Raw genomic sequence first — 25795 nt, 5'->3', positions numbered from 1 at the left:
TCAGGCCCCATCTTATCTTAATGACCTTGTAGTACCATATCACCCTATTAGAGCACTTCGCTCTCGCTCTGCAGGCCTACTTGTTGTTCCTAGAGTATTTAAAAGTAGAATGGGAGGGAGAGCCTTCAGTTTTCAGGCCCCTCTTCTGTGGAACCAGCTTCCAGTTTGGATTCAGGAGACAGACACTATCTCTACTTTTAAGATTAGGCTTAAAACTTTCCTTTTTGCTAAAGCATATAGTTAGGGCTGGACCAGGTGACCCTGAATCCTCCCTTAGTTATGCTGCAATAGACGTAGGCTGCCGGGGATTCCCATGATGCATTGAGTTTTTCCTTTCCAGTCACCTTTCTCACTCAGTATGAGTTAATAGACGTCTCTGCATTGAATCATATCTGTTATTAACCTCTGTCTCTCTTCCACAGCATGTCTTTATCCTGTCTTCCTTCTCTCACCCCAACCGGTCGCAGAAGATGGTCCCGCCCCTCCCTGAGCCTGGTTCTGCTGGAGGTTTCTTCCTGTTAAAAGGGAGTTTTTCCTTCCCACTGTCGCCAAAGTGCTTGCTCATAGGGGGTCATATGATTGTTGGGTTTTTCTCTGTATCTATGAAGCGCCTTGAGGCGACTTTTGTTGTGATTTGGCGCTATATAAATAAAATTGAATTGAATTATCTGAGGAAGAAGCAGAGTTGGTTTGTTTCCAGCTGAAATCATCCAGGCTCAGGAATTTGAATCGATCCACATCATTTCCGCTTGAACTAGAGAACATGAGTGTCGACTTACATTTGGTCTGTGAGACACATGTCATAGTGACAGTATTTGGGTTAATATGGCATTACTCACCCTGGTCGCATTTCTTCAATATCAGGCACCAAGTTCAGGAACTCGTTCTTTGCAGCCCGCGCAAGGTAGGAGGTCTCCAGAGTGGGAACCATCGGGAAGTTTTCACAGTCTGAGCAGGAGGGACTGGAGGCACGTGAGCTGTTCTCAGGGGTCCTTTAACACAAATCACACCAAGTTAGAATCAAATGGATAACCTGTCAATAACCGTTTGCAGATCGAGGTCAATGTTCCTAAAAATATGTTTACTTCTGGCCCATGGAGCCACAGCGCGAGTCCGAGAGAGAGGGGCAGGTAGAGGAAGGGGTGAGGGTGGCACTGCTGAAGCTCGTCACGGATGGATCACGTCCGATCGGTGAGATGAGAGAAAGCTGAAGTGAAACAACAGCAGGATGAGGTAGACGTCAATATAGGAACTCCCTGATGTGACACAGAAAGGCTATTTTTTTATTTCTTTGTATTATTTCTCACCTTGCAGTCACTGATGCTGTTCACCAGCTGCTTGTATTCAGTATTGAAGGTGTGTGTCAGAAGGCGCAGGCACTACAACACAACAGGAACAAGACCGAGCAGAGAAGGAAGAAGGCAGCAACAAGAACGCCCACTAAGCCCACGTTTTTCTCACCTTGGTGGCCAGCTCCTTCTCACGCTTTCAAAGGTGGTGCTGGAGATCTGCGAGGAGGCGGAGGTGGACGTGGACAGAGTGCTGGAGCTCACGCTGGGGGACAGAGACTCACTCAGGGACTTGGTGGTGGGAGCTGTTCCCACGGGAGCCGCCACTCCCAGAAGGTGACGGGTCTTTTCCACCTGGAAGAAAGATGGGGGCTAATGTGAGGTAGGGAGAAGAGGGGACGTTAGTCATGTAAAGGCCATAGGTGAGGGTAGGGACGTAGATCGACCGGTAAATTGAGAGCTTCGCTTTTACACTCAGCTCCCTCTTCACCACGACGGACCGGTGCAGCGTCCGCATTACTGCAGCTGCAGCCCCAATCCGTCTGTCGATCTCCGGCTCCCTTCTCCCATCACTCGCGAACAAGACCCCGAGATACTTGAACTCCTCCACTTGGGGCAGGAACTCATCCCCGACTCATCCTATATTTCCGTTTTTATATTTCTAATGTTTGCCTTGTTTTCTTCACTGTCTGGTCTGCCTCTGTCTTGCCTGTATGGATGCATTTACACCGAAATGTCCCCAACAAAGGATGTTTTAATTCACCACTATTCCAGTGAAACACGAGTCTCCCATCTTCCTGCTACCAGTCTGGAGTTTTTGTTCACCAAAGCACGCACCAACTTCATACTGACGGACAGATCACTGCCCTTTTGCCGCCTTGTCTGACCGTGTTTTGTGGCTGTGGTTCACTTCACCTCACTCTTCCCCATTCTTGTCATTAAATCAGGCTGTTCTGCAACCATGGCAGCCATTCACTCTATGGCTTTATTCATGGTGTATTTTACCCCTTCACTAAAGGCCGTTCTCGTTTCCAACATTATATTTGCAGTGTTCGTCTATCTATCTATCCGGTTGTTCAGTGATGACGCGACGAATCCTACTTCCGGGTCTAAAGTAGTCTGCGTTTAATATGGCTTTTGTGTTGTTAACATGTTTAATGTTATGTATTTTCTTCTATTTGATCTCAAAAAGCTCCTAAAACAGTCAGTGATCCCTGTTGACCTCCCTCGGCTTTTATTACCGCTAATCATTTATTTAAGCTCAGTTTTTAAAACCTTACGATGTAACTACAGCCCAGCCCATGCAGCAGTATATGAATGACTAACCTCGTATTGTGGATGGATTATCTCAGTTGTTCTCCTGGCTGAAGTTTGGTCCTTTTACAGCATCCTGCCATGCGATTACATTTGTTTCTGACCACCGAGAACACTCACGTTAACTTTTATCGAGTGGAAAAAAAAGTTAGCTTGTTTATATTATGCTAACATAGCTATGTCGCTAGCGGTCACGTAGCACATCATTATATACCAGCTAGCCCAACTTCAGTAACCCTACAAACGTCACTGCTGTTTAGTTTTCTGTCTTCATTTATGCTGGAAGTGATAACAGAGCTGTATGTTTTAATTTGTTTCCAAAACCCCGCAGTCAGGACATGCTATATTGTATTTAGATAGAAGCTAGCGAGCTAACTCCCTGCTAACTTCTAACTCCATTAAATGTCATAAATTCCGTTTTCATGGATGCCTGGATGTTAAACTCAATTGTTACACCTGGTAGAGCAGAACGCTGATCATTTTATTAAAGATGAAAGACTTTAGACAGTTTTTCAACTCTCAGTAATGCCACAGTGATCGTTTGATATATGGACCTGCAGCGGAGTTTAGACCCAGACACGGCTAGTGACGTCAGACTGAACAACCGGATATCTGCGGAGTATTTTTTTTTAACGAGTATCCTATTTTCTAAAGCACAGCATGTAAAGGGTAGCTCGGTTAGCAGGATGCTAGCATGTAGCGCTTAGTGAGACACGCCTCAGACGAGTTGAGCAAAGACCCCGTCTGTGTACTTTATACGTGAGCAACGGATTTAAATAAAATTAAGGTTTCAAAAGACAAACTTGAAGATAAAAAAAAAATATATATATACACTCACCGGAGAGCCGCCAGGGTTTGCCGCTGCCATCTTGGCGCTCCTAAATTCAAAACTGCCTCTGCAGTCAGGCAGGGGAGGCGTGGAAATTGTCTTTGAGTTAGTCAAACGTTTTCCTTAGTTCGAGTAGATGATAAAAAAAATAATAATAATAAATGGGATTTTAAGTAGGACTAGGCGTTCTGTAATGATCTCTATTTAGGAGAAAAACTTAATCACTCACCTTTAAACAGCTCTCTTTTAGGAGACACACTGCTGGCTAACGGTGTCATGTGATCAAACAGCGTAATTTAATTGGCTGAGAGCCACTCGACTCGATCTGGTGCTGATTGCTCTGGCTTGGGTCATTAAAGTTCATCACTTTTGCAGTTGAATTTTTGCAGGTGAATTTTTTTCAGGTGAATTTTTGCAGGTGAATTTTTGCAGGTGAATTTTTGCAGGTGAATATTTTTGCAGGGAAATTTGGAGGATAAAAATTCAGTGTCATAAATTCAATGTCTAAAAATACTTGAATTCTGATGATACTATATTTCTTCCATAGATATCCGTGCTCTCTGTTTATTAATAAAAGCCAAACTTCATTAATGGTAAGTGACAGAGATCTGATGAGTTCTTGCTGGTTTGTATCCACAGGAGGATACAAGCAGCTGCTTCTGTTTGCAGTCACCGTGCACCAGTGTTGTGTTTAATTGTGTCAGTGTTCATTTTTAAACACGTTTTTTAAATCAAATGTTTATGTATACATCAAGATTAATGTTCCAAACAAATGACACTGTACAGCAAATACATACATAGACATGTGCAGCAAAAGGAATCCGAGAAGATGTTTAACTTCTAAATGTTTAAATTGTTTGTTTTATATCCAAAGTCTGTCAGTTTGTCATTCCCTGTTATTGCTGCTGACTAATCACTCAAAGTGACACAACATGACCGTGGGTCTGATTTTTCTGGTAAACTTGTTTAGCAGCCCACTGGAGACGGATACCCTGTTCTTTGAACTTTAATACTGGACAGAAAATCGTCTCCTTCCAGAAACAAAGGGTAGCATTAGAACTTGTGTGAACAGCAAAACAATGTAGAAGATTTCCTTTTGTGTCTGTGTTGTGTCTAGGGCTGCCACGATTTGTCGACTAGTCACGATTACGTCGACTATCAAAATCGTCGACGACTGATTTAATAGTCGACGCGTCGTTTGAAGCTTTGTAAGATCCCAAAAGACGCAGGAATAAGTAGCAGGATTTAAGAGTGTAATAACGGACTGAAACAGAAGATGGCAGCACTGCATGTACAAGGATGCCAGCTGCCGTTAAACCCCGAAGAAGAAGAAGAAGAAGAAGAAGAAGAAGAAGCAGCTGTGTCCCAGAATTCATAGCGCGGCCCAGCTCAGTTTCCAACAATGGCGGCAGCTAGTTAGTTTTAATATTACTCTTATTATTCTTTCTGGGTCACAAAATAAACGTTTAACATATTTTCAGCCGAGAATGTAGCTGTGTAAACCTCAAATATCGGCTCAGTTTATCAGGACACCACATATTTTCAAAAGCGCTCCGACGTTTTCAGAGTCGTCTGTTACCCACTAGCTCGATAGCTAGCCGGGGGCTAGGTCACTAGCACGGTGAGAACACCGGACTCCAGGCAAATTGTTTTCAAACCCACCGCCGTCTTTCGCTACTCAGGTTAAATATATATGAGTCACTTAGATAAATTAAAAATGTTGTTGTTTGGCTTTTTTTTTTTTAGTATTTTATTTGTTCCTGAGTAAATCGGTTTGTCTGAGATTAAAGTTATAGTTTTTACACAGCTGAATAAACGTCAAGCAGACAGCTGATTATCAGAAGTGTGAGATGCTGGAGAATATACTCCGTTGTCCTGTTATATTTTAGATAGCAAGGAGTTTATTAAACTTCACCGAAACAATCTGCAAATTTCATTAAAATTGAATAAACTATCATCTTGTCTTTATTTTTAGTTAGCACCTTAAAAGCTTAAAGCTATAAGCTAATGATAGTTATATAAGAGCATATGCTGCATGGTGCAATAAGCTGTAGTTTTACGTCCAGTGGATGATGATCTGATTAGTCGACTAATCGCATAAATAATCGGTGACTAGTCGACTATCAAAATAATCGTTTGTGGCAGCCCTAGTTGTGTCACATCATTTTGGCTCAAGAGTTTACTTTATTGCTATGTTTGTTTTTTGCTATTTTATTACTACATTTGTATTGTGCAGCACTTCGGTCTGCCAGGTGTGTTTTTAAAGTGCTATATAAATGATGATGACGATGATGCTTACGGAACAGCTGAAAGACTTTAAAACAAACCTGTTACTTTAATGATATTTCTGTGGTACTACAGAGTCCAAAAGAAGTATCGCAGTAATAATTCATCCAAATTGTAACTTTTAAATGTCATTATCAGCCCAAAGGTTCACAACCAGTTCATCCCTGATAGAATGTAAATATATACAAATCTATAAATTGTATTATGTATATAACTGTGAAACAAACATAATGGACCATTAATGTATCATAATAGTACATTTCTGAATTTGGGGTATAATTCCAGGTGGGATGAGTGTCTGTACAGCTCCTCCTGTTGATGTAAAAAAAGAAAAAAGTAAATGCCAGTTTTTTTTAGGTTTTCATGTTGATGTTGTAACACAGTAAAGAATTACTCTTACAGAAATAAATGTCATTTTTTCAACTTGCAGTTAAATTCATGTAACTTAATGCTGATGCTGTTGACGACTGGGGCTCACACGTCTTTTACTTTGTCTCCAGGACCGACTCACCATGGTTGACCCACAGGAAAATAGCCCGCAGGACATTCCTGACTATGACGGCATAGAGGATGAAGCTTTCCCCCCACTCCCACCACCACACTCCCCAGGCCGGGGAGGCCAGGAGGAAGGAGACCCTTTTGCAGATGGTAGATGCTGCTGTGCTCTTACAGGATTACTATGAGGTCTTTAAGATGTGATGATTCAGAACTTTGTATTTTAAATTCATGGTTTAATGAAGAATCATAGAAAAATAAGATTCAGGAAAAAAGGCTAATGTGGGAGAAATACAACCTCTCATAGTCCTTCCACAAAGCTTTTTGGAACAGCTTGATAATAATGAATTTGTTAGTTCAGCCTAGAATTAACAAATGCATGAACTGGTTTTTCAGCATCTCTCTGAGACTGGATGTTTCTAACAATAACAACACACATGTTTTTGTTTGCGTGAGCAAATGAAACCTATCAGATACTGTTCAAACCAGCACATTTCTTCTGTAACCTCCAGTCTATAATTTGTCTGGATTTAAAGATAAGCTTGAAGTTTGCCACGCTGCCAACAGAATGAGTTAGAAACACATCCTGTTGTCATGTGTTTTCAATGCAGGAGATGAAGGTGAGGTATCACAGCTGGCTGATGTCCCTACTGCTAAAAGGAGAGGCGTGAAGAGACCCCAACCCAAGCTGGACTCCCACAGGTAGCAAAGACATTTATATCACGACAGAGGGTTGAAATGCATTAAAATGCGCATTTAAATAGGAATTTGATGTCATCTTGTGTGAGCTGGGACACAAGGAGGCCAAAATCATTGATTGACGTGTGCAGACTGTCAGTGTTGCAGCCAGGTTGAACACGAGTCTGTGACTGCACTGGTTTTTATCACCGTTTCACTAATAATCGTGCACAGAGGCTCAGAGACACACTGACACACAGACTTGTTGCAAATGTTTGAAAACGTAAGTTTGTGGAAAGAACTTTGCACAAAAAAAGTGATGTGATATTATCTGAGTGGCGACACCTGTCGTTTCGCAGAGTACTGGAGCGTCTTCTTACGCTTTAGCGGCGGGTACAAATGACTGCATCTGTGTGATGATGGTGCAGCTTCACTCTGCCAGTCATTTAAAGAAGAAAGACTCTAATACCATTGTTGTTTTCATCATTTGGATGGGCAAAATTCCCAGACTGAAAATTGTCAGAGCGTTGGAGACATCCCTGGATGTGTGTGAGAAAGATGTTTCCAGTCTCTGTACACCTATAGTGTGAACCTGGTTAGTATTGCCAACCATAAGTCAGGCTCGTTCCCAGTAGTCTCCCAGTGGGTGTCCCAGTGGCACTCCTCTGTTACTGTTCTGTTCACAATGTTCCTGGACAGAACTAAGTTATACTAAATCAAAGGATGTTAAATAAGCTTTTAAGTAAGAACGTCGATTATACTTAGGATAAAACTTGCAAGCTGTATTAAAGAAAAACATAGATTTTCATTTGATAAAATATTCAAATTAATTGCAACTTTGCTATAAATATATATATATATATAGCAATTTTTTATTTTTTATTTTTAGATGGAGAAATTTGACTATTTCTCATTATACTGCCTTATGTACAAACAGGTAGGAAAAGAAAGGTTGTGGGCACCCTGAAAACCAAACACCCCCCCCCCCCAACAAGCTACTGCCTTCTGAACATGGTACATCTGAAGGCACTGACATTTCCATTCAGAGGGTCTGTCTGTGTTGGCCCTGTGACAGGCTGGCGACCTGGCTGCTGGGATGGGCTTCAGTGGAACATAAACAAGCGGACACGCGATGGTTTTACCGTCGTTGTTGCTAACGACAACGCATAAAAACAGGCGCTTGTCCGTCCGTAGTGTGGTTATATATAAGAGAAAGAGAGAACTTTACTACAGTGACATCAGAACCATGAAGAAATATTGCCGTAAACAGTTTATTTTGCGACACCACGAAACAAACGATAGCGTAAAATGAAATAGACGTTTTTGTATATATCGTTGTATCGAACAGCCCTACGGTGGATTCACACCTGCAGGTGCACATAGGAAATACTTGCCATATTCCACAGGACTTAATTATCAGCACTGCTTGAAATTGTGTTCAGGTGCTGGTGACGAAGAGGTACAACGTGAACTGGAAACATTTGGGGATCCTGATCTGTTCAGCAGAGAGAGTTTTATTAATGCTCCCCAAGGGCAGATTGCCGAAGCCCTCGCTCCCCCACCTACTCCCTCTCTGACCGAAGAGCAGCAGAAACGTATTGAGCTGAACAGACAGCGGGCCCTGGAAAAGAGGCGCGCACGCCAGCAGCAAATTGGTAAGAATGGCAAAAATGTATCATACAGCTGGGACACAATATAACAGAAATAATTAATGATTCTGCTACAAAACATCCAGCGAAGGTTCATAAGGATCATCTAGCTTCATTGGTGTATTAACTTTATATGAAAATACAAAAAGCAAAACATTGAATGTACAGTATATTGCCAAAAGTGTTTGCTCATCTGCCCCCACACTCATATGAACTCGATTGACATCCCATTCACGACGTCCGCCTGTGCAGCTATATCAGCTTCAACTCTTCTGGGAGTGTTTATGGGAGTTTATGACCATTTGTAAGGTCAGACACTGATGTTGAAGGCCTGGCTCCAAGTCTCTGCTCTTATTCATCCCAGTGGTGTTCTGGTCAGGACTCCCATGCCAGAGTTCATGTCTTTGTGGACCTTGCTTTGTGCACTGGTGCCCAGTCATGCTGGAACAGGAAGAAGCCATCCCCAAACTGTTCCCTTAAAGTCGGGAGCCAAAATGTCTTTGCATGCTGAAGCATTAAGAGTTCCTTTCACTGGAACGAAGAGACTGAGCCCAACTTCTGAAAAACAACCCCGCACCGAAATCCCCCTGCCACCAAACCTGGAGCTCTGTTGTCCTGGCAACTGCTAAGTTGACTTGTCTATCGGCTTTCCAGATTGAGAACTGTGATCCGTCGCTCCATAGACTGCATCTCTCCTGTTCTAGAGTCCAGTGGCGGCGTGCTTTACACCGCTGTGTCCCATTGCTTTGCGTTGCACTCTGTGATGTAAGGCTTGGACTACAGCTGCTCGGCCATGGAAATGGATTCCACGAAGCTCTCTGTGCACTGTTCTTTAGCTAATCTGGAGACCACGTGAAGTTTGGAGCGATGGACTCCACAGAAAATTAGCAACCTCTGTGCGCCTCAGTATCCACTGACCCCCACTCTGGGATTTTACGTGATCCACCACTTGATGGCTGAGTTGCTGTCGTTCCCAAACACTTCCACTTAGTAGCAGCAGTCTGCATGCCTAGGTGCTTGATTCTATACAGCTGTGGAAGTTACTGGATCACCTGAATTCAATGATTTGGATGATGGGTGGTGAGTGAATACTCCTTACAATATAGTGAAGTGGATCTAGTGTATATATCCACCAGAAACCCTGAAGGTCGAGTGACGAGTTCCCGTATTGCACAGTTTGTCCAAACCACCAGAGATTCCTCACATTAGTGTGGAGTTTGGTAATAAGAGGCAAAGCATGTAGAAAACATTGATTTCTTTACTGCCTGTCTGATGTCAGCTTCAATTAGGCGTAGTATTTTTGTTTTTGCCTTACACTTGTGATCCAAACTGTTTTTACTTCCTCTTTAGTTAAAGCGGAGCCAGCTGTCTGCGATCTATTGTCTACAAATCTTTAACAGTGACATTAAATCGTTCTTCAGGGTCCTCATTTACCGCAGAAATGATGTAATGTGATTTAAATGAGACCCATAGAAAAGAAAATGACCTGTTGATCGGTCTCTATTATGAGCCTTCACCCATAAAAATGTGTTTACAGTTTATAACACTAGATGGTGATATGAGACCGTTTCCATTGTATTACCCGAGCATGATTTACTCATCGACTTTAAACTTTCACATTTTAGTCATTAGTCCTCCTTAAGAGGAGCCAATCCACCCCCCCCCCCCCTTTTTTTTCTGTCCAGTATAGAAACTAAACAGCTGACATCATTCGGGTAGTGTAGCTTCCAGAGATCTGAAGTTAACGTGAACTCTGGAGGGCAGTCAAAAGCTTAATTTTTTATAATGCAACATACTATTATTTACATACATATTATTTTAATAAGCAGTTTCAGGGTTCGTGCTGTTTTAATGAGTGTTCGATGGAAAACGTCACTGAAGGAATTTGTACTCTTGAGTCACATGACAGTAAATAATTTCGAGTATGTGTACATAACACAGGCTAATGTTTAAAACTATGATTATTATTTTGCTAGCTATCAAACTTGCTGGAGAAATGATTGAAATGCACTGAGTGTGATAGAGTACGGCAGTGCTAGCACAGCAGTTAGTTATGGCATGGTGATTTATGCAGTGTGCTTTAAACTTGGCTAACATTACTTAGCAGTAGCAGTAATATTAGTGACTTCACTCAAGTGAAAGCTTTAATCGTTAGTCCGACACTTAACTAGCCAACTTAAGCCTTAAAGAAAAACTGGTAAAAAGAGGGACTGATGCATGTGGGCACAAAGAAGCCATTTCTTGTGCTGCTGAAGTTCCCTGGCTTTCATTCAAAATGTGTTTATCGTGAGCACCGACACATTAAACCATTTAAAAATTATAAATGGCTTTAAGCTCACATTGATGCCTGTGGGGCTCTATCAGCCACGGAGACGACAGACACATTTTAGTGTTTTAATGAATGAATGTTTCATACTTTAAGGCTGCCTGTTTATTTAAGGGAGATGAACAATACATTATTATTTGACATAATTCTATGACAGGTGATGGACTGAATAAATAGATTTTAGGTCGATGTTTGTGCGTTTTTAAAGTCTTATATGTTGAATTGAACTGAGTGTGTCATCTGTTCAAAGCCTCCCGTCAGTGCTGTTCTCCATGCCTGTCTTACTGTACATGGTGTTATTAGCACAAACACTTTAAAGCTGATCATTTAGGACTGTAACAATAATCCAGAGAGCAATGTAGTCAAACATCTCACAGTTAGTTTTATTGGGAATGAACTTTGACCTGTTAGGCCCCCAGGGCTTTTCTGAGCTTCCTGCTCGAAAATGAAGAGGCCAAAATAAATGGAGTATTTCTCTGCAATTACAAACTCTGTGTAAACAGTCTTGGTATCAAAATAAAGCTAACGCTTGTGAGCTGTCATCAGAGGGGTAAATATTACTGCAGATGTTACTATGTCAAAGTTACTGGGACTCAAACATAGAAAAAAATGATTATTTCCCTCACCTAATTTTTAAAAGTATTTTATAGCTTATATGCTATAAAATATACTTTGGGTCACATTTAACTCCAGAAAATCATAAATCAAAATATGGATGTTACCTGTCCACAGATTCATGGTGATGTAACTGCTCTTTTAACTGTTTGGTGTTTGTAGAAATGGTTTACAGCTGAGATTCAGAGGCTTCTGTGGACACTCATGTCTGCACTTATATTTCTGACCTCGTGTTATAACCGATTAAATGTGATCTCCTCTCTTTTCCCCCATTTTTGGTGGTGTGGGTGCTTAACTAGTTAAAGTACCAAACATCTGTCTCCTGTTGTTGTGTCACGTAGGAAAGAAGCATCAATATCTGATGAGCAGACTTGTTCATTTGTGCAGATTTCTTCTTTTGTGTGGTTGTTTTTTCCAAGTGGAGATGAGCATCTCTAACAAGTTGATTTGTTCACATTTGCACATCTGCATTTTTGAGAGAAATGAGTTTTTTGAGTTTGTGCACTATATGCATATAAGACAACCATTTCCTTTTTCAGTATTTTTGTGTGGTGCATTTTTCTCTGTTTTAACAAAAGAGGAACAAAGAACATTTAAGTCAACCTAAGACGATTTGTTTTAATTTTTACATGGTCTTACTGAGGTGATGCAAAGTGGAACATGCAAACTGTTTTTTTTTTGGTAATGTGCTGGAAAAGCTTGATAATGGACCTTGAAAGTGCTTAAAGTGCTTAAATTTGACCCTGAACAATGAGTTTGAACCCTGCAGTTTACAGTTTCATTTTTCATTATCTCAGCTTTGCCTGTCTTTTATAAATCGTAGTAGACTGAGTGTGTCTGTGTTGACTGAAACCATCACTGTTTCTAATTCTCAACCCTTTCAGGCCCTTCAGCCTCTCAGACTGCTGACATGTTAGGAGACAAACCTCCAGCTGCATCCTCACCAAATGTCATCAAAGGTTCTACTGATGGAGATGAAACTGTAGAAGATCCTGACCTCGAGCCTTCCAACAACACCTCCACGCAACAAACCAGCCCGCTTCCCCCCAAAGACTCTGAGCCCGCTGAGGCTGAGACCGGCCTCAGCCCTGAGCAACAGCTCAGCAACGACTGTGTAGAGGGGGATTAAAGTTCACGTGCAGCAGTTTCTGCTGAAAAGCTTTGGCAGTGAGCAGATTTAAAGGTTTCCCAATGTTCGTGCCTGCTCATTCGAGTAATGTTGTGCATTTCTGGTGGTTTATATCTTGAGCACATGTTCCTACTGTGACGTCAGCTTTGGGTTAGCAAAGACATTTATAATCAATGGAAATAAATGTTTTTCTTATTTTTAAAAGTCCAAATCCTAAACGTATTTACCATGTGTTGGTATCTGTTACAGAAAAATATTTGAACTGATCCACAGTTCCTGCTCTGATGCATCTTCTTTCTCCAGTTTCACTATTGGCAGAATTTTGGTTGCAAACATGTTTCTATAAAAGGCCTCTGTGTGTGTGTAGTATGTGAGCTGTCAACTGACCATCACCCTCTTCCAAGCATTAAGTGCTCGTTCAATTATGAACAGTTCTTTCTTAAGCTACTGCAGGGACATGAAACGCAACACGATGAAGTGGCTCCATCTGCGCTAATGAAAACACCATTTTTAATTACAGGCCACTGCACACATATTGAAATAGTTATGTACAGTTCATATTTCTGTTGGTAGTTCTAGAAAACAATCTTAAAATCCACAAACCAAAAAACGCTTCTGATTATTTACCAGTTCAAACAATAAAAATGTCCTTGGTGTTGGTGTCTTCTATACAGGCTCTTGATATACAAACTATAAGATAAATACATCCTAGTTTTATACATCACTTCCAACACAACCAACCTCAGGTGTGTTCATTACTCTACGGGTTTATTTTAAAGTCTGCTAATGAGTGACATGAAGTTTTATCAGTCCGGTGACCTGTCCAGGGCGTATCCTGCCTCTCACCCTATGACAGCTGGGACAGATTCCAGGACGTGCAGAAGAAAATGGACGAGTGGACGTTTTATCATCTCCAGAACAATACTCGTGCTGGGTTTTGTATGAAGTGGTCACAGGTAGTACAATATGTGTGAACTCACCAAAAATGGTTCTATAACACAAGACATTTAATTTACACAAGACATTGATCCCACCAGTGAGATATTGAGATCACTGGTGCTGAGAGAAAAGCCTTTTGTTACCAGACTTCTTTAACCTGCTGCAGTTGACTAGTTTCCTGCAGGATTGAACCACATTTGCAGTGAGTACTAGGTCTTGTCAAAGTAACTGCTGACACTTCACTGGCATTAACACGTTCCCTATCCTCCTTACAACTAAGTTTAACTTGATGTGATTTTAAAAACTAACTTTTACAAAACGTATCCACTGATTCGGTTTGACTCTGGTTTCTAAAAAGATGGCGGGACATGTTTTTACTTAATATTGTGTTTGCTTTCCTGTGACTTCACACACTCGTGTGGTTTGTCCACACACAATCTGGAGCTACAAGAATGACCTGGATGACTCAGCACGAGTGATCTTCAATGATCACCGTTCTGTTAGCGCACAGCGTGCAGTTCTCACAAGTGTCTGCTTGGAGGTAAAGCTGGGCTACAGCGTTTCTATGCTGTTGTTGCCGGGAGGCGTGAAGCCCTTTCCAGATCCATCAGAGCCAACTCTCTGATTTCTTCCAGAATAGAGTACAGACTGGGAGTTTTGCTCTGACGAAACTCTCTTTCCTCTTTTGAGAGTTTGGGGCGCCGGGCTGTCTTCTCCTGAGCCAGCGCCTCTTCATTCTGACGCACCACCTCTTTGACCAGCTGACTGCGGCCCTGAGGGCTGGGCTGCTGGGACTTGGCACTGTGGTGAGGCTTGTTGCTGATGACCTCGAGGTTTAGACGGTCAGCGTGGCAAGTTGAAGAGTGGACAGAAATACGAACCTGAAGAGAGCAGAGAACGTAAGTCACAGTATTCCTCAGTTCGATCACTACACAGTAATGGCACCTACTGAAAATAGTCTAATGGAATGCTATGCAAAGACAGGCCCACTTAAGGTTTGTGACGTAATATATAACAGCAGTCCTCTCAGCACTGTGCGCAGCGTCACAGCTAAGTAGACAGTGGTGTAGAGTGGAGAAGTTTCCGACTGTGCCACAATTTTGTTCATAAATAGGATAAATTGGATACGTATGTTACACACACGTATCCAATGTAACAAACGTTCATCCATCCGTACACGAACTTTCTTTACTGTGCTTTCTAACATTCACACGACGTGGAGACTGGAGCAGAGGGGGAGAAAAACATTCATTAACACTGTGACCTCGGTCAAGTGTCACAGTGAGGTTGTTGTTTTGTTGATTTGTTTGTTGAATATCATCATCATCTCTTTGTTTGATATGATCATAGCTTGACAGCAGTCAATGCTGTGGTGGACAACTTGTGTTTGGGCTAATGTTTCTTTCTATCTTGTTTTGGCCACATGTGTCATCCATCATCATCCATCAGTAAGCTATGTTGTTAGCATTGCCTTTGCCCTTTGACATTTATGACCCCAGGATAAGTCCATGAAAGAAAGAAAAGATGTTGATAACAGTGGAAGCAGCAGTACTCTGTCACTTTTTCATGTCTTAAAGCCAAAGATGTGAGAATAACACACCGTTACTTCAGTTTCTTTTTGTTAGCTAACCTTAGGGTAATGTTTCCTGCTCTTTTTGCTTAAATCACATGCACTTATTCCTCACAATCATCGTGTGTAACATGCCTGAACTTAATATAACTTGACGCCAGTGATGGGCAGCAACGCATAATTAGATTACTTTTTTCAAGTAACGAGTAAAGTAAGGGATTACTGTTGCAAAAAAGGTAATTAGATTACTGTTACTGTCCCGTAAACACGCTGCTCTACTGTGTTACTAAACCGTGAGTTTGTTTGCAAGAGTGTCTCATGACAATGACATAAGTGCATGCGACGTTTGTGGTAACAAACGTGTGCAGAGCAACAATGGATCATTTATCGAGTGCGAGAGAGAGAGTGCGACCGTGCAGCGTTTAAAGGCGTTTATGTGAAAACAATTACCGCCCACTGTCATTTTTTATCTCCCTTTACAAAAAGGTTTGTGTAGAAACGCCACAAACTGGAAGCATTACATTTCTTGTCTTGGAGGAGAGCCTCCCCCCCCCCCCCCACACTTATGTTTTTGTTTTCATATAATATTTAAAAACAATAAACTGAATAACTTTAAATGATTTATTTTCAGGAATCATTTTCGTCTCATTCATCTTACTGACGTTTTGTTACCTTGAGATTAGCTAACAAAGCAGCAACCACACAACACTTTATCACAACAAGATCATAAAACGTCTCTTAATGTTGGACCACAAAAGATCCAGTAGTCGTATGAACCTGTGATTCATATACACTCATGCATATATATTTGGAATCGTCGCCTTTAGGCGCTGCATTGCTGGAAACCTTCTAAAATGATTGATTAGCGTTTTCTGTGACTTACGGTGATGTGGTCAAACAGTTTGAAGGTGGAGGTGCCACAGCTGGAGGTGGTGGTAATGCGGTCCGGGTATTTTCGCACAGTGCCACCCTGCCAATCACAGCTGCCGTCCTGTCCCGCTACCACCACCAGGCCCTCTTTGTTCTTCAGATACACAGGCCCCCTCACACCATACCTGTGAACAACATGGCTGTGGTCAGAGGCAGCCTTACTTACTCAGTGATATTACTCAACCTGCTTTGCGCCCTGTGATTTTAATCATTACATGGATTCTACAGCCTTCTCAAAATGACCACAGGTTACATTTTAATAAACTGTTAATATTGCATATCCCTGTAACACCACAAGCATGGAGAACACTGATGTTATTAAATTACACTTTCCTTGCAATAAACAAGCAGCAACCTCCAGAGGTTAGCTAAGCTAACGTAGAAGTGCCACAAACACAAGGCTGGCTCCAAAGCACCGTCCCTCCCCACAGACTCAACTTCAGCAATGCAATTAACTTATTTAAAGCCTGGTAGAGAAAAGATTCGGGGTTTTAGCCGATTTTCCCTGCTCACAATAAATGTTTAAGGAATTAGTTTAGTAAATTTATACAATTTAAAACTCATTTTGAGGTTTTTTAAGAGAAAATAAAACTAGCGTGTATACTGTTAAATATACATTGATTAGCGTGCAATTACATCTTCCAACAAATTCATTCATTGTCATAAACTTTGAATTCGTCTATTAAAAATACACGAGTGGTTGGCCGTCTGTGAGCTGCTGTACAGCTCCATTAAACAAAGGAAAAGAAGAAGACTGCAGAACAAAACACAGGACTGAAGGTTCTTACTCTGGGATAAACACCAAGACACCGTTGTCTCGAATGGAGTAGACAACAGCGTCAGCCACACAGCACGGGTCTGTCTGAGGGTCTCGTTCTCTGAAAAACAGACACTGAAACAGTGCTGTGGATCGCATTTGGGCTGCCTGTGCTGCCTGCAAATGAAACACAGACGTCAGCACAGCTTCTGTTAATAGAGTAAGAGGTGAATCATTGAAAAACACAAACAATAAAACACCCCTGACCCTGTTCTTGCTGTTGACATGGTGAGCCATTTCCTCCACTTCTTTGTTACTGGCTGGTGCTTTACCAGATACAACGCCCCTCTGCATGTGCAGGGCTGCGGTAAGAAGGCGGTGCACGACAATGTCTGCGTACCGACGGATGGGTGAGGTAAAGTGTGTGTAGCGATCCAGAGCCAGACCTACGACAACGAAGCAAATATCAGCACGTTAGCCTTCTTTCTAGTTCTCAGTCGAATAATTCTTCACAAACAACAGACGTTGGACAAGTGTGTGCAGACGTGTGATGGATGGACTGACCCACAGTCACACTGAAACTCTAGTGCAGCCAATAAAAGCTGTGCAGCGGTATCGTACCATAATGGTAGTATTGGTCTTGAGGATGAGCACCAGTGGAGAAGTACAGAGCCTGTGACATAGCAGTGGTGGCCATCATTCTGAACAACCTGTTCACCAAGGGGTCCTGTGGGTCCACAGCTCGGTCCAGTGAGGCAGCTAAAGCCTTGTTGGACCTGAAGGAACAGAGCCAGAAACCAGGGATGAGTGAGGCCTCTCATCTCAGCAGTCAGTGACACAAAGCTACTTGCATCACCATGTCTCTTGTCCTGGGACCGGTTCTGCTGTTGGTTTAACCCCCCCCCCCCCCCCCCCCCCCCCCCCCCCCCACAATCCTCCAACCGCACATTCATATTTTGTTTTCAAACTCCATTGCAGTTCATTCCACGCCTCAGATCCTCAGACCTTTTGTAAACAGTTAAACAAATAAAAGTTAACTGTAATAGATTACAGGTTGTAATTAAATAAATCACTGCCTCTTTTAAAAAACAGAAAAACAAACCATCTTTAATTATTTGAGTTGTTTGTTTTGTTCCCGTGTGAGAATATTCAACACTGCTCTCTGTGCAAAACGGGTTTAAAAGCATAAACAGCTGTGGGATCCTGTTTGTCCGGGATTTGAACCGGGGAACAAACTGCGGCAGGATCAGCGTTGTGCCGAGGTCGGCATCGCCGACAGCATGTGTTCCCCCTGCGTGGCGAGCGTTCGCTGGGCACGGAGTGTGGATCCAGGTTACGCCGCCTCCATTACAAACAGTCAGACGTGGAAGTAGTGATGTTTTAGTTTTGTAAAAAAGTGAAACCTGAGTGTCGTTACATTACCATTCAGTTTAAGGGTTACAACAGAAAATGAAATATTTATTGTCCTCTCGTGGTATCAGACGGGATTATTTTAACAAACGAAGGACATTTTGCCTGATAATTATATTTATCCTGTAACTTTACTGTGTAAAGAGCTAAAACCTCCAAAGTTTCAGGAGTAGTTAGTCGTTATAAGAAGTGTTTGTGAACTGAAAATCAAGAATGTGGGATCCTGTTTGTCCGTGATTTGGACAGCCCAGCGTGTGCTCCCGACGCAGGGGAAACTAATTCTGTCGGGGAGACCGACCTTGCCATGACAGCTGTTGTGAAGCTGAAGCCAAAGGCAAGATATGCTTCATCATATGTTCTAGTCTTTGGTTTGGAAGCATATTTGGCTTCAACCTCAACCTGAGCTGAAGGAACATGTCTTCTTCTTGTCTGACTGCTCATGTGACACCTGAGTGTGTCCCCGTGTTATCAAACATTTCAGGTTCACACACTTGTGTGTCTGAACATGATGTGCGTTGGACTACAATATGCATTTCCTCAGTTTCTATACTGAACAGTCAAAAACATTACCTGGTGTCAATGGTGAAACCTTTGGCCTTTGCAGTGTCCACCAGCTGGTTGAATAGCTCCTGTTGTGGTGGTGGGTGACACCTTAGAAGGGCCTGGTTGGGGAAAGCTTCCTGGATCTTGCGGGCCACCCAGTGGTTGGCGTAAATCATGCACTCTGCCACGGTCTCATGGACCTCCAGGGGCTGACGAGGGACCAGGGCCGTAATGTTCCTCTCCTCATCCAGCTGGGCACCCACCTGAAAAGGGAAAATGCTTCTAACGTGACTTCAATGAAAAAGAATATGAAAATGCATCAGTGGGCCACATTTTACTACAGTTTACTTTAACTCAGTTGAACATGCACCATTCCACCGGAACAAATGCTGCACGGAGAACCAAATGTGAATGAATCTCAACCTGAAAACAGTCTACTGTCTTTCCTACGTTCAGCTCTCTATCATACCAGTAAGAACACATATCCCTAACAGGCACACAGCTCTGCTCATGGGCACAGAAACTCCACCGATCTGCTGTTCATGCTTTTTGTTTATAGTGGACAGCCAATCAGAGTTTAAGTTAGCTCAAAGGAAATGTGCCTTAAAGAGAGAACAAAACTTTTCTCAGACTAAGGATGAACTGAGGGGACCCAAAGTACTTCAGCAGGAACCAAAAGAAGCCAGAAAGTTTGGATTTGAACACAGTTTTGGCCGTTTTATATAATAGATCAAGATGAAACATCTGTTGTCCTTATCCTTCAGGACAACAGATGTTTCACCAGCGGTCAATAATCCAGCTTTGTCAAGATAAGAACTTGATTTTTGGGTGGCAGCTCAATCATTAAACACACTTTTAGAAATATATTGGTTTTTCCACTATCCCAGAAGCAACCCGAGAGAATCATTTTTACTTCATATCAATATTCTGTGTGCGTACAGCCATAACAGGAATGCAATAACTGAATAATAAATAAATCCAAGACATCCTATTAGAGAGCATCTTATAGAACAACAGGAATTGTCCATATGAGGTTTTAACAGATGGCCGACCAGCCGCTGTAGATAAATGGCTGTGATCTAATGTGAAAACTGTCAGTGGTTTCACAGTGGAGTGCTTGGTTTCTTTATTCCAATATTCTCACTGAAATGACTTTCTGATAAAATGTTTTCTGCTGAGGAACGTGTTCTGCTTAGACGCCTGATTTTAAAAATAACGTCTCTATTAGACCGTACTATAATTTATTATCGATGAAAAGAAATATATGGTATCCATCTGTAATTCTGTAAATAACACAGCAAAAAACCAAACTAAACATAAAGACCTGGAAGACTCCTGCGTCTAAATTCATTCAGTTATTGTACTGAGTCCTGAACATGTTAGAAATATGGTATCTAAGCAGATTCTTACTCTGGATGGCATTACCTTGGCCTCCAGTAACGCTGTGAGGAACCTTGGAGTCATGTTTGACCAGGACATGTCCTTCAATGCACATATTAAACAAATATGTAAGACTGCGTTCTTCCATTTGTGCAACATCTCTAAAGTTAGAAATATCCTGTCTCAGAGTGACGCTGAAAAACTAGTTCATGCATTTATTACTTCCAGGCTGGACGACTGTAATTCATTATTATCAGGATGTCCAAAAAACTCGCTGAAAAGCCTTCAGCTGATCCAAAATGCTGCAGCAAGAGTCCTGACAGGGACTAGAAAGAGAGAGCAGATTCCCTTCATTGGCTTCCTGTTAAATCCAGAATTCAAAATCCTGCTCCTCACATACAAGGTCTTAAATAATCAGGCCCCATCTTATCTTAATGACCTTGTAGTACCATATCACCCTATTAGAGCACTTCGCTCTCGCTCTGCAGGCCTACTTGTTGTTCCTAGAGTATTTAAAAGTAGAATGGGAGGCAGAGCCTTCAGTTTTCAGGCCCCTCTTCTGTGGAACCAGCTTCCAGTTTGGATTCAGGAGACAGACACTATCTCTACTTTCAAGATTAGGCTTCAAACTTTCCTTTTTGCTAAAGCATATAGTTAGGGCTGGACCAGGTGACCCTGAATCCTCCCTTAGTTATGCTGCAATAGACCGTGGCAGCTGGGGGATTCTCATGATGACGCCGAACATCATCATCACCTCTTTGTCATCATTATCACTGACTACATGTTTATAGACCAATCTCCATTTAATCATTAGTTATCATTAATCCCTGGCCCTTTTCCACAGGTGTCTTTTGACCTGATTTCCTCCCCTCGGCTGTATGAAGTGTTTCGGGGTGACTGATACTGAATTTTCTAACCATGATGTCATCTGACAAAATGACCAAACACAGAGGTTAAGTCAAACTTTCACTTAGACAGAAGCTTAGAAGGGAGAATCTTCTGCAGCTGAAATGTGCGAGAAAGATAGTGGTTCCAGTTTTTAATGTGCAGAATGGATTTCTCTCCACTGAAGCTATGTGCACGGTTTACTTTGTTTGATTCACTTCAGATTCATTGAATCATTTTGTGTCGTATGTTAGACGTCAGTAGTGACGATGTGTTAGGGTTAGACACTCAGCTATAACATGCTTACGCTTTCAATTAAGAACATGAACCTTAAATGTTTGCAGTCTTTATTTATATAGTCTTACTGTTAAGTACACACATTACCAAAACACACAAAATACTCTATGAAGATACAAGAAACCAATCATACCTCCACTCCTTCCAGCTCCAGCGCTCCTCCTCTGTCCCTCTTTGCCCGAAGATGTCTGGCTACATGTGTGAGCATCTCAAGTGCCTCAGTGAGTTGAGCTAGCTTAGAACCCTTTTCCTGAGGACCCAGGTTGGCCAGTTCCGCTACCTCAACCTGTTCTCCGTTGAGGAGCGCCTGAGCCAGCTCGTAGTGGAGCTGATAGGAGGAGCGGATGAGTGTACGACCATACCAGACCTCTTGGACTTCAAGGGATTCTGCGTCAAGCTCCCAAAGCACGCTCATTGCATACCTGAATTTGAAAGTGTCAGTTACACAACTAGCATGCATTTTAAGCATATGAAAATGAAACGTGTGATGGGAAGTCTACTAACCTGTCAGCACCTCCCAGCAGTGAGCAAAGGTCTGCGCTGAGAATAGCAGGCAGCATGTCGTACCTGCGGTCTGCCAGGTAGTAGGTTGTAGCCCTTAAGAAGTGACATAATAAATATAAAAAGGCAATGAGATCAAAGCAGCAGCTTTATCATCTTCTTTCTAATCAAAAGTGAGACATAATTTGAAAATAAGTACTAAATATTCAGAGTTTGTTCCACCTTTGTCATTTTCATCCTTCTGTTTATTAATAAGTCAGGAAGGATGAAATAAATAAGCAAAATGTTTTTCTTATGATTTAATAAATATTCCCCATTTTCTGAAATAGAATTTAAGGCTTCAAACCACAATCATGAGATTTTAATTTACTTCTTTAAAGTGTGGAGGCGAGCTGGACAGGTGGGTGATCTGCACGCTGCTTTGTGGACAGCTATGAAATGTAAAATGGAATTTTAGAGTAAGTCAGAGAGAAAGCAGAGGACCAAAACTACATTAAAAATCACAACATAAAAAATATATAGTAAGATTTCAGTATTATTTTATAAGTGCACGTTGTTAACAGTCTACACGGAGTTTCTCTCCTCACTCGGCTCTCAATCATCTTCTGTACATGCTGCTGCTGCTGCTGCTGCTGCCTTTAAAAAACGACATGCACTTCATGGACCTTCTTACTAATTTATCTGCAGACTACACTTTATCAGATACATTTTATTAGCACTGGGTTAGACACTTCTGCCTTCTGAACACTCCTTTCTTCACTTCCAAGACTCAACAAGGTGCTGAAAGAATTCCGTAGAGATTTTGGATTATAGCGAGATTACACCGAGATGACAGCAGAATGCATTTGCTGCAGATTTGTCGGCCGTTCAGCTGTGACACAAATTTTTTTGGGCTGCTTCCCTGTCACATGGTGTCATCGCTGCATGTTCCCAGGAAGGAAAATTTGTGGAGATCAAGTGCAAGCATTACTTTTGCAGCCCCGACCTTCACTTCATTTACTGCAGATATTTTAAACTCAGTTTTATTCATTTGTACAATACAGCACAAAATAAATAAATAAATCAGAACATGTGCATATATCTGGACATAAACACAGATGAATATCTTCTTGTTCTATTACTGTGGTTCAACTGTCTTGTATCATCATCCTCTTTATTAATAAGATGCACTGAAAGCCAATTATAGACAAACCATTAACATCAGGTACTCAAGGTCACATGCCATCATGTGACCTCCGGTGTTTTCCTGACACCCGTAACTGTACAAAGGGGATCTGAAAACAAATGATGTGTGACACACTGTTCTTTACTTCTACCACTCAGTAGAATAAAACTAATTTAGTTGGAAGCGGACTCATTTTTCCTTTTTTTGCTGCATGACCTTCTGGTTGAATGTTGTGTACAAGTATGGCTGCCATGTCCCGTAGTAATATATGTTTATGAAGGCCACAGTGAAAATCACTCAGGCTTTCCCACAGCGGAAACATTCCCCTGTCCTGTTAATGGCATCGTACTCAAAATGAGCACAAGTTCTTCGTAACAACATGGACCACTGTGTTCTGTGTGTAGCAGTTCTCTACTGTGAGAACCCCAACCACCTTTTAGCACGACCAGCATTCGTCCATTCGCACACATATTCATACAGCGCGTTAGTCTATACCTTTAAGCATTTTCTCTCACATGCACACTCACACTAACGGATGCATCCAGGGAAATTTGGGGGTTAAGTATTTTGTGCAAGGTGACTTTAACATGAAGCCCGAAGGCACCAGGGATTGAACCAACAACGTGCTGACCATTGGTTCAATTCCTGGTGCCAGTGATACTTTCAAAGCCATCATGGACCCTGTGAAGTCCTTCTACATGTGATTAAATGATAGACATTTAAGGCTTAATGCTTCACATCAGATTTAAGGTGGCCCTCTGTGTTATTTATAATTGCGCTACAAGGCATGCTGCTGATGCAACATTAATTCAGGCAACAACTTTCTTGCCTCTTTGTACTTCTGAAAGTTCCTCTGAACACTTATGCAAGATGCTGTAATTTTCTTTTATCCTTTTATATCCCACCTACTCTACCCAACCACTCCAACCAGTTCCTCACCTTGAACGTGCCTCCAAGTCTGTGAGCGAACCCTCTTTGACAAAGTGAGTGACATCAGCAATGTGAACTCCCAGCTCCAGCCTTCTGTTGGGGAGCTTGTGTACAGACAGCGTGTCGTCTACATCTTCACAGCCGCGTGGATCGATGCTGAACACCAGGCGACTGTCCCTAAGATCCCGCCGCTCTGCCACCTCAGAGGGGTCTACCGTCCACGGCTTCTCCAGAGAGTTGACCGGCATCTCTCTCAGCTGATGGCAGACGGACAGGCACAGCTAAACAGCCGCATAGTCTTTTGAACTTTTCACATTTTGTTATGATTCTATACAAAACATTAATAATAATAATAATAATAATACATTTTATTAAGCGCCTTTCAAAACACTCAAGGACACTTTACACAAAGACAAAGCAAAACAGTGTTTCACTTTCAGTTGCTCCCTTGTCACAAGGGGTCACCACACCTGATAGCTCAGCATCTTTTGATACGGCAGAGTTTTATACCAGATGCCCTTCCAGGCACAACCCTGATTTGTATCTCCGGTTGCAATCGAACCAGTGACATTTTGCCTGCAAGCCAGTGTGTAAACCACTGATGAAAAAAGGAAAGAATGAACTATTCCACATATTTAATGATTCTTTAATATTTTGTTGATTTGATAATAATAATAATAATAATAATGGATTGGATTTATATAGCGCTTTCCAAGGCACCCAAAGCGCTTTACAATGCCACTATTCATTCACTCTCACATTCACACACTGGTGGAGGCAGCTACAGTTGTAGCCACAGCTGCCCTGGGGCAGACTGACAGAAGCGAGGCTGCCATATCGCACCATCGGCCCCTCTGGACAACAATAGCTATATTGCAATCTTTAAAACCTTTGGTTACTATGGTAACTCTCTGATAACCAAGCACTCTCTGATGTGACCAATCACAGAAGCTCTACTGCCACCCCCTTTATAACATAAAAAGTTATGAATGATGTTCCAGTCTATGATAGTGGACTCATCTGTGCTTGTCCTTTGTTACAGCCCATTGCAACCCTTACACTCCTTACAGTGGAAATGCAGTTGTCTTCAGGTGTTGCCTAGGTTTAACTGCCGATTGTCTACACCTGGTGAGGTGTGGCTAAAGGCGTTCCTGAAGTGGTCTAGTCCAATCACCTTCTCCAGGCCAATCAGCATTCATGCTGTGTCCTCGGTTATTCTTCCTTGTACACGCCTCATCTCATCACTCATGCTCCATTCAACCATTCCACCACCAGCTTCCAGGCTCTCGGGGCTCCTGCTCTAATCCTTTTCACAGACGGGGTTCTGTTCCGCTGAGATAGGCCATCTGAGTCTAACGGCAAATCACCTGTTTAAATTCTGTTCATCAGTAAATCAATTTCATTCTTTCAAATAACCTCTCCTTATTAAAATATCTGTACTGTATTTAGTGATGAACAATTGTTAAACTCTGGTGTTTGCTCCCATAATTTCCCTTTTATTTTGACGCTCTCTGCTCTTTCCTCTTTCACCTGATCTCTGACTGCGATTGTTTGGAGGTGAAAACCAAACATCACCTGGGTTTCAGAAAACCAGAGTTACCCTGGTAAGCAACCATTCTCTGTATCTCACTATGGGAGATATAATCTACTTCCAGGTTGTAAGTTCTTTATCCTTAACAAGGTATGGAGCAGGGTAAGCCCACACTAAGGACTGAGTGTGCCAGTGAGGATGCAATAATATCAAAAACGCATAACCTAACAAATGTAATAGATGGTCCTCTGGTGAACTGTGAAGGTCACACTCTCAGTAGCCTTCAACAGCCACACAGACAGATACACTCAACAAAACAGGAACACACAGATGCTTCAATCTATGCA

The 25795-nt window shown here is 42.0% G+C and overlaps 2 protein-coding genes across 2 annotated transcripts; one reads left to right on the top strand and one right to left on the bottom strand.

The window, feature by feature from the left end:
• Nucleotides 1-1094: 1094 nt before the first annotated feature.
• LOC146566512 (uncharacterized) lies at nucleotides 1095-7142 on the top strand. Its single transcript, XM_085287834.1, has 4 exons — nucleotides 1095-1191; nucleotides 1315-1625; nucleotides 6219-6366; nucleotides 6825-7142. Exons 1-4 carry the CDS (start codon nucleotides 1095-1097, stop codon nucleotides 6917-6919), a joined length of 651 nt encoding a protein of 216 aa, XP_085143960.1. The 3' UTR covers nucleotides 6920-7142.
• Nucleotides 7143-13091: 5949 nt separating this feature from the next.
• Nucleotides 13092-24631, bottom strand: LOC146566511 (DIS3-like exonuclease 1). Its single transcript, XM_085286010.1, has 9 exons — nucleotides 23927-24631; nucleotides 21826-21918; nucleotides 21455-21743; nucleotides 18787-19022; nucleotides 17428-17582; nucleotides 17074-17252; nucleotides 16838-16983; nucleotides 16003-16174; nucleotides 13092-14430 (listed from the first exon to the last, which is right to left on the bottom strand). The coding sequence occupies exons 1-9, from the start codon at nucleotides 24163-24165 to the stop codon at nucleotides 14113-14115; spliced, it is 1827 nt and encodes a 608-aa protein (XP_085142136.1). The 5' UTR covers nucleotides 24166-24631; the 3' UTR covers nucleotides 13092-14112.
• Between the last annotated feature and the right edge of the window lie 1164 nt (nucleotides 24632-25795).

Source organism: Mchenga conophoros, linkage group LG9 (assembly GCF_057382185.1).
Source record: "Mchenga conophoros isolate Kocher_MC1m ecotype Shallow Benthic linkage group LG9, M_conophoros_male_GT1.1, whole genome shotgun sequence".
Lineage (NCBI taxonomy): Eukaryota > Metazoa > Chordata > Actinopteri > Cichliformes > Cichlidae > Mchenga > Mchenga conophoros.
The sequence above is the reverse complement of the archived record's forward strand: the minus strand, read 5'-3'. Positions and strand labels throughout refer to the sequence as shown.

Excerpts from the sequence above, each read along its gene's own strand:
- LOC146566512 (XM_085287834.1), top strand. The coding sequence starts at position 1,095 with ATGGAGCCACAGCGCGAGTCCGAGAGAGAGGGGCAGGTAGAGGAAGGG. Across the intron at positions 1,192-1,314 it reads GGATGGATCACGTCCGATCG|TCACTGATGCTGTTCACCAG; the intron begins GTGAGATGAGAG and ends CTCACCTTGCAG. Across the intron at positions 1,626-6,218 it reads GGAGCCGCCACTCCCAGAAG|GACCGACTCACCATGGTTGA; the intron begins GTGACGGGTCTT and ends CTTTGTCTCCAG.
- LOC146566511 (XM_085286010.1), bottom strand. The coding sequence starts at position 24,165 with ATGCCGGTCAACTCTCTGGAGAAGCCGTGGACGGTAGACCCCTCTGAG. Across the intron at positions 21,919-23,926 it reads GACTTGGAGGCACGTTCAAG|GGCTACAACCTACTACCTGG; the intron begins GTGAGGAACTGG and ends TCACTTCTTAAG. Across the intron at positions 19,023-21,454 it reads TGGAGCTGGAAGGAGTGGAG|GTGGGTGCCCAGCTGGATGA; the intron begins GTATGATTGGTT and ends TTCCCTTTTCAG.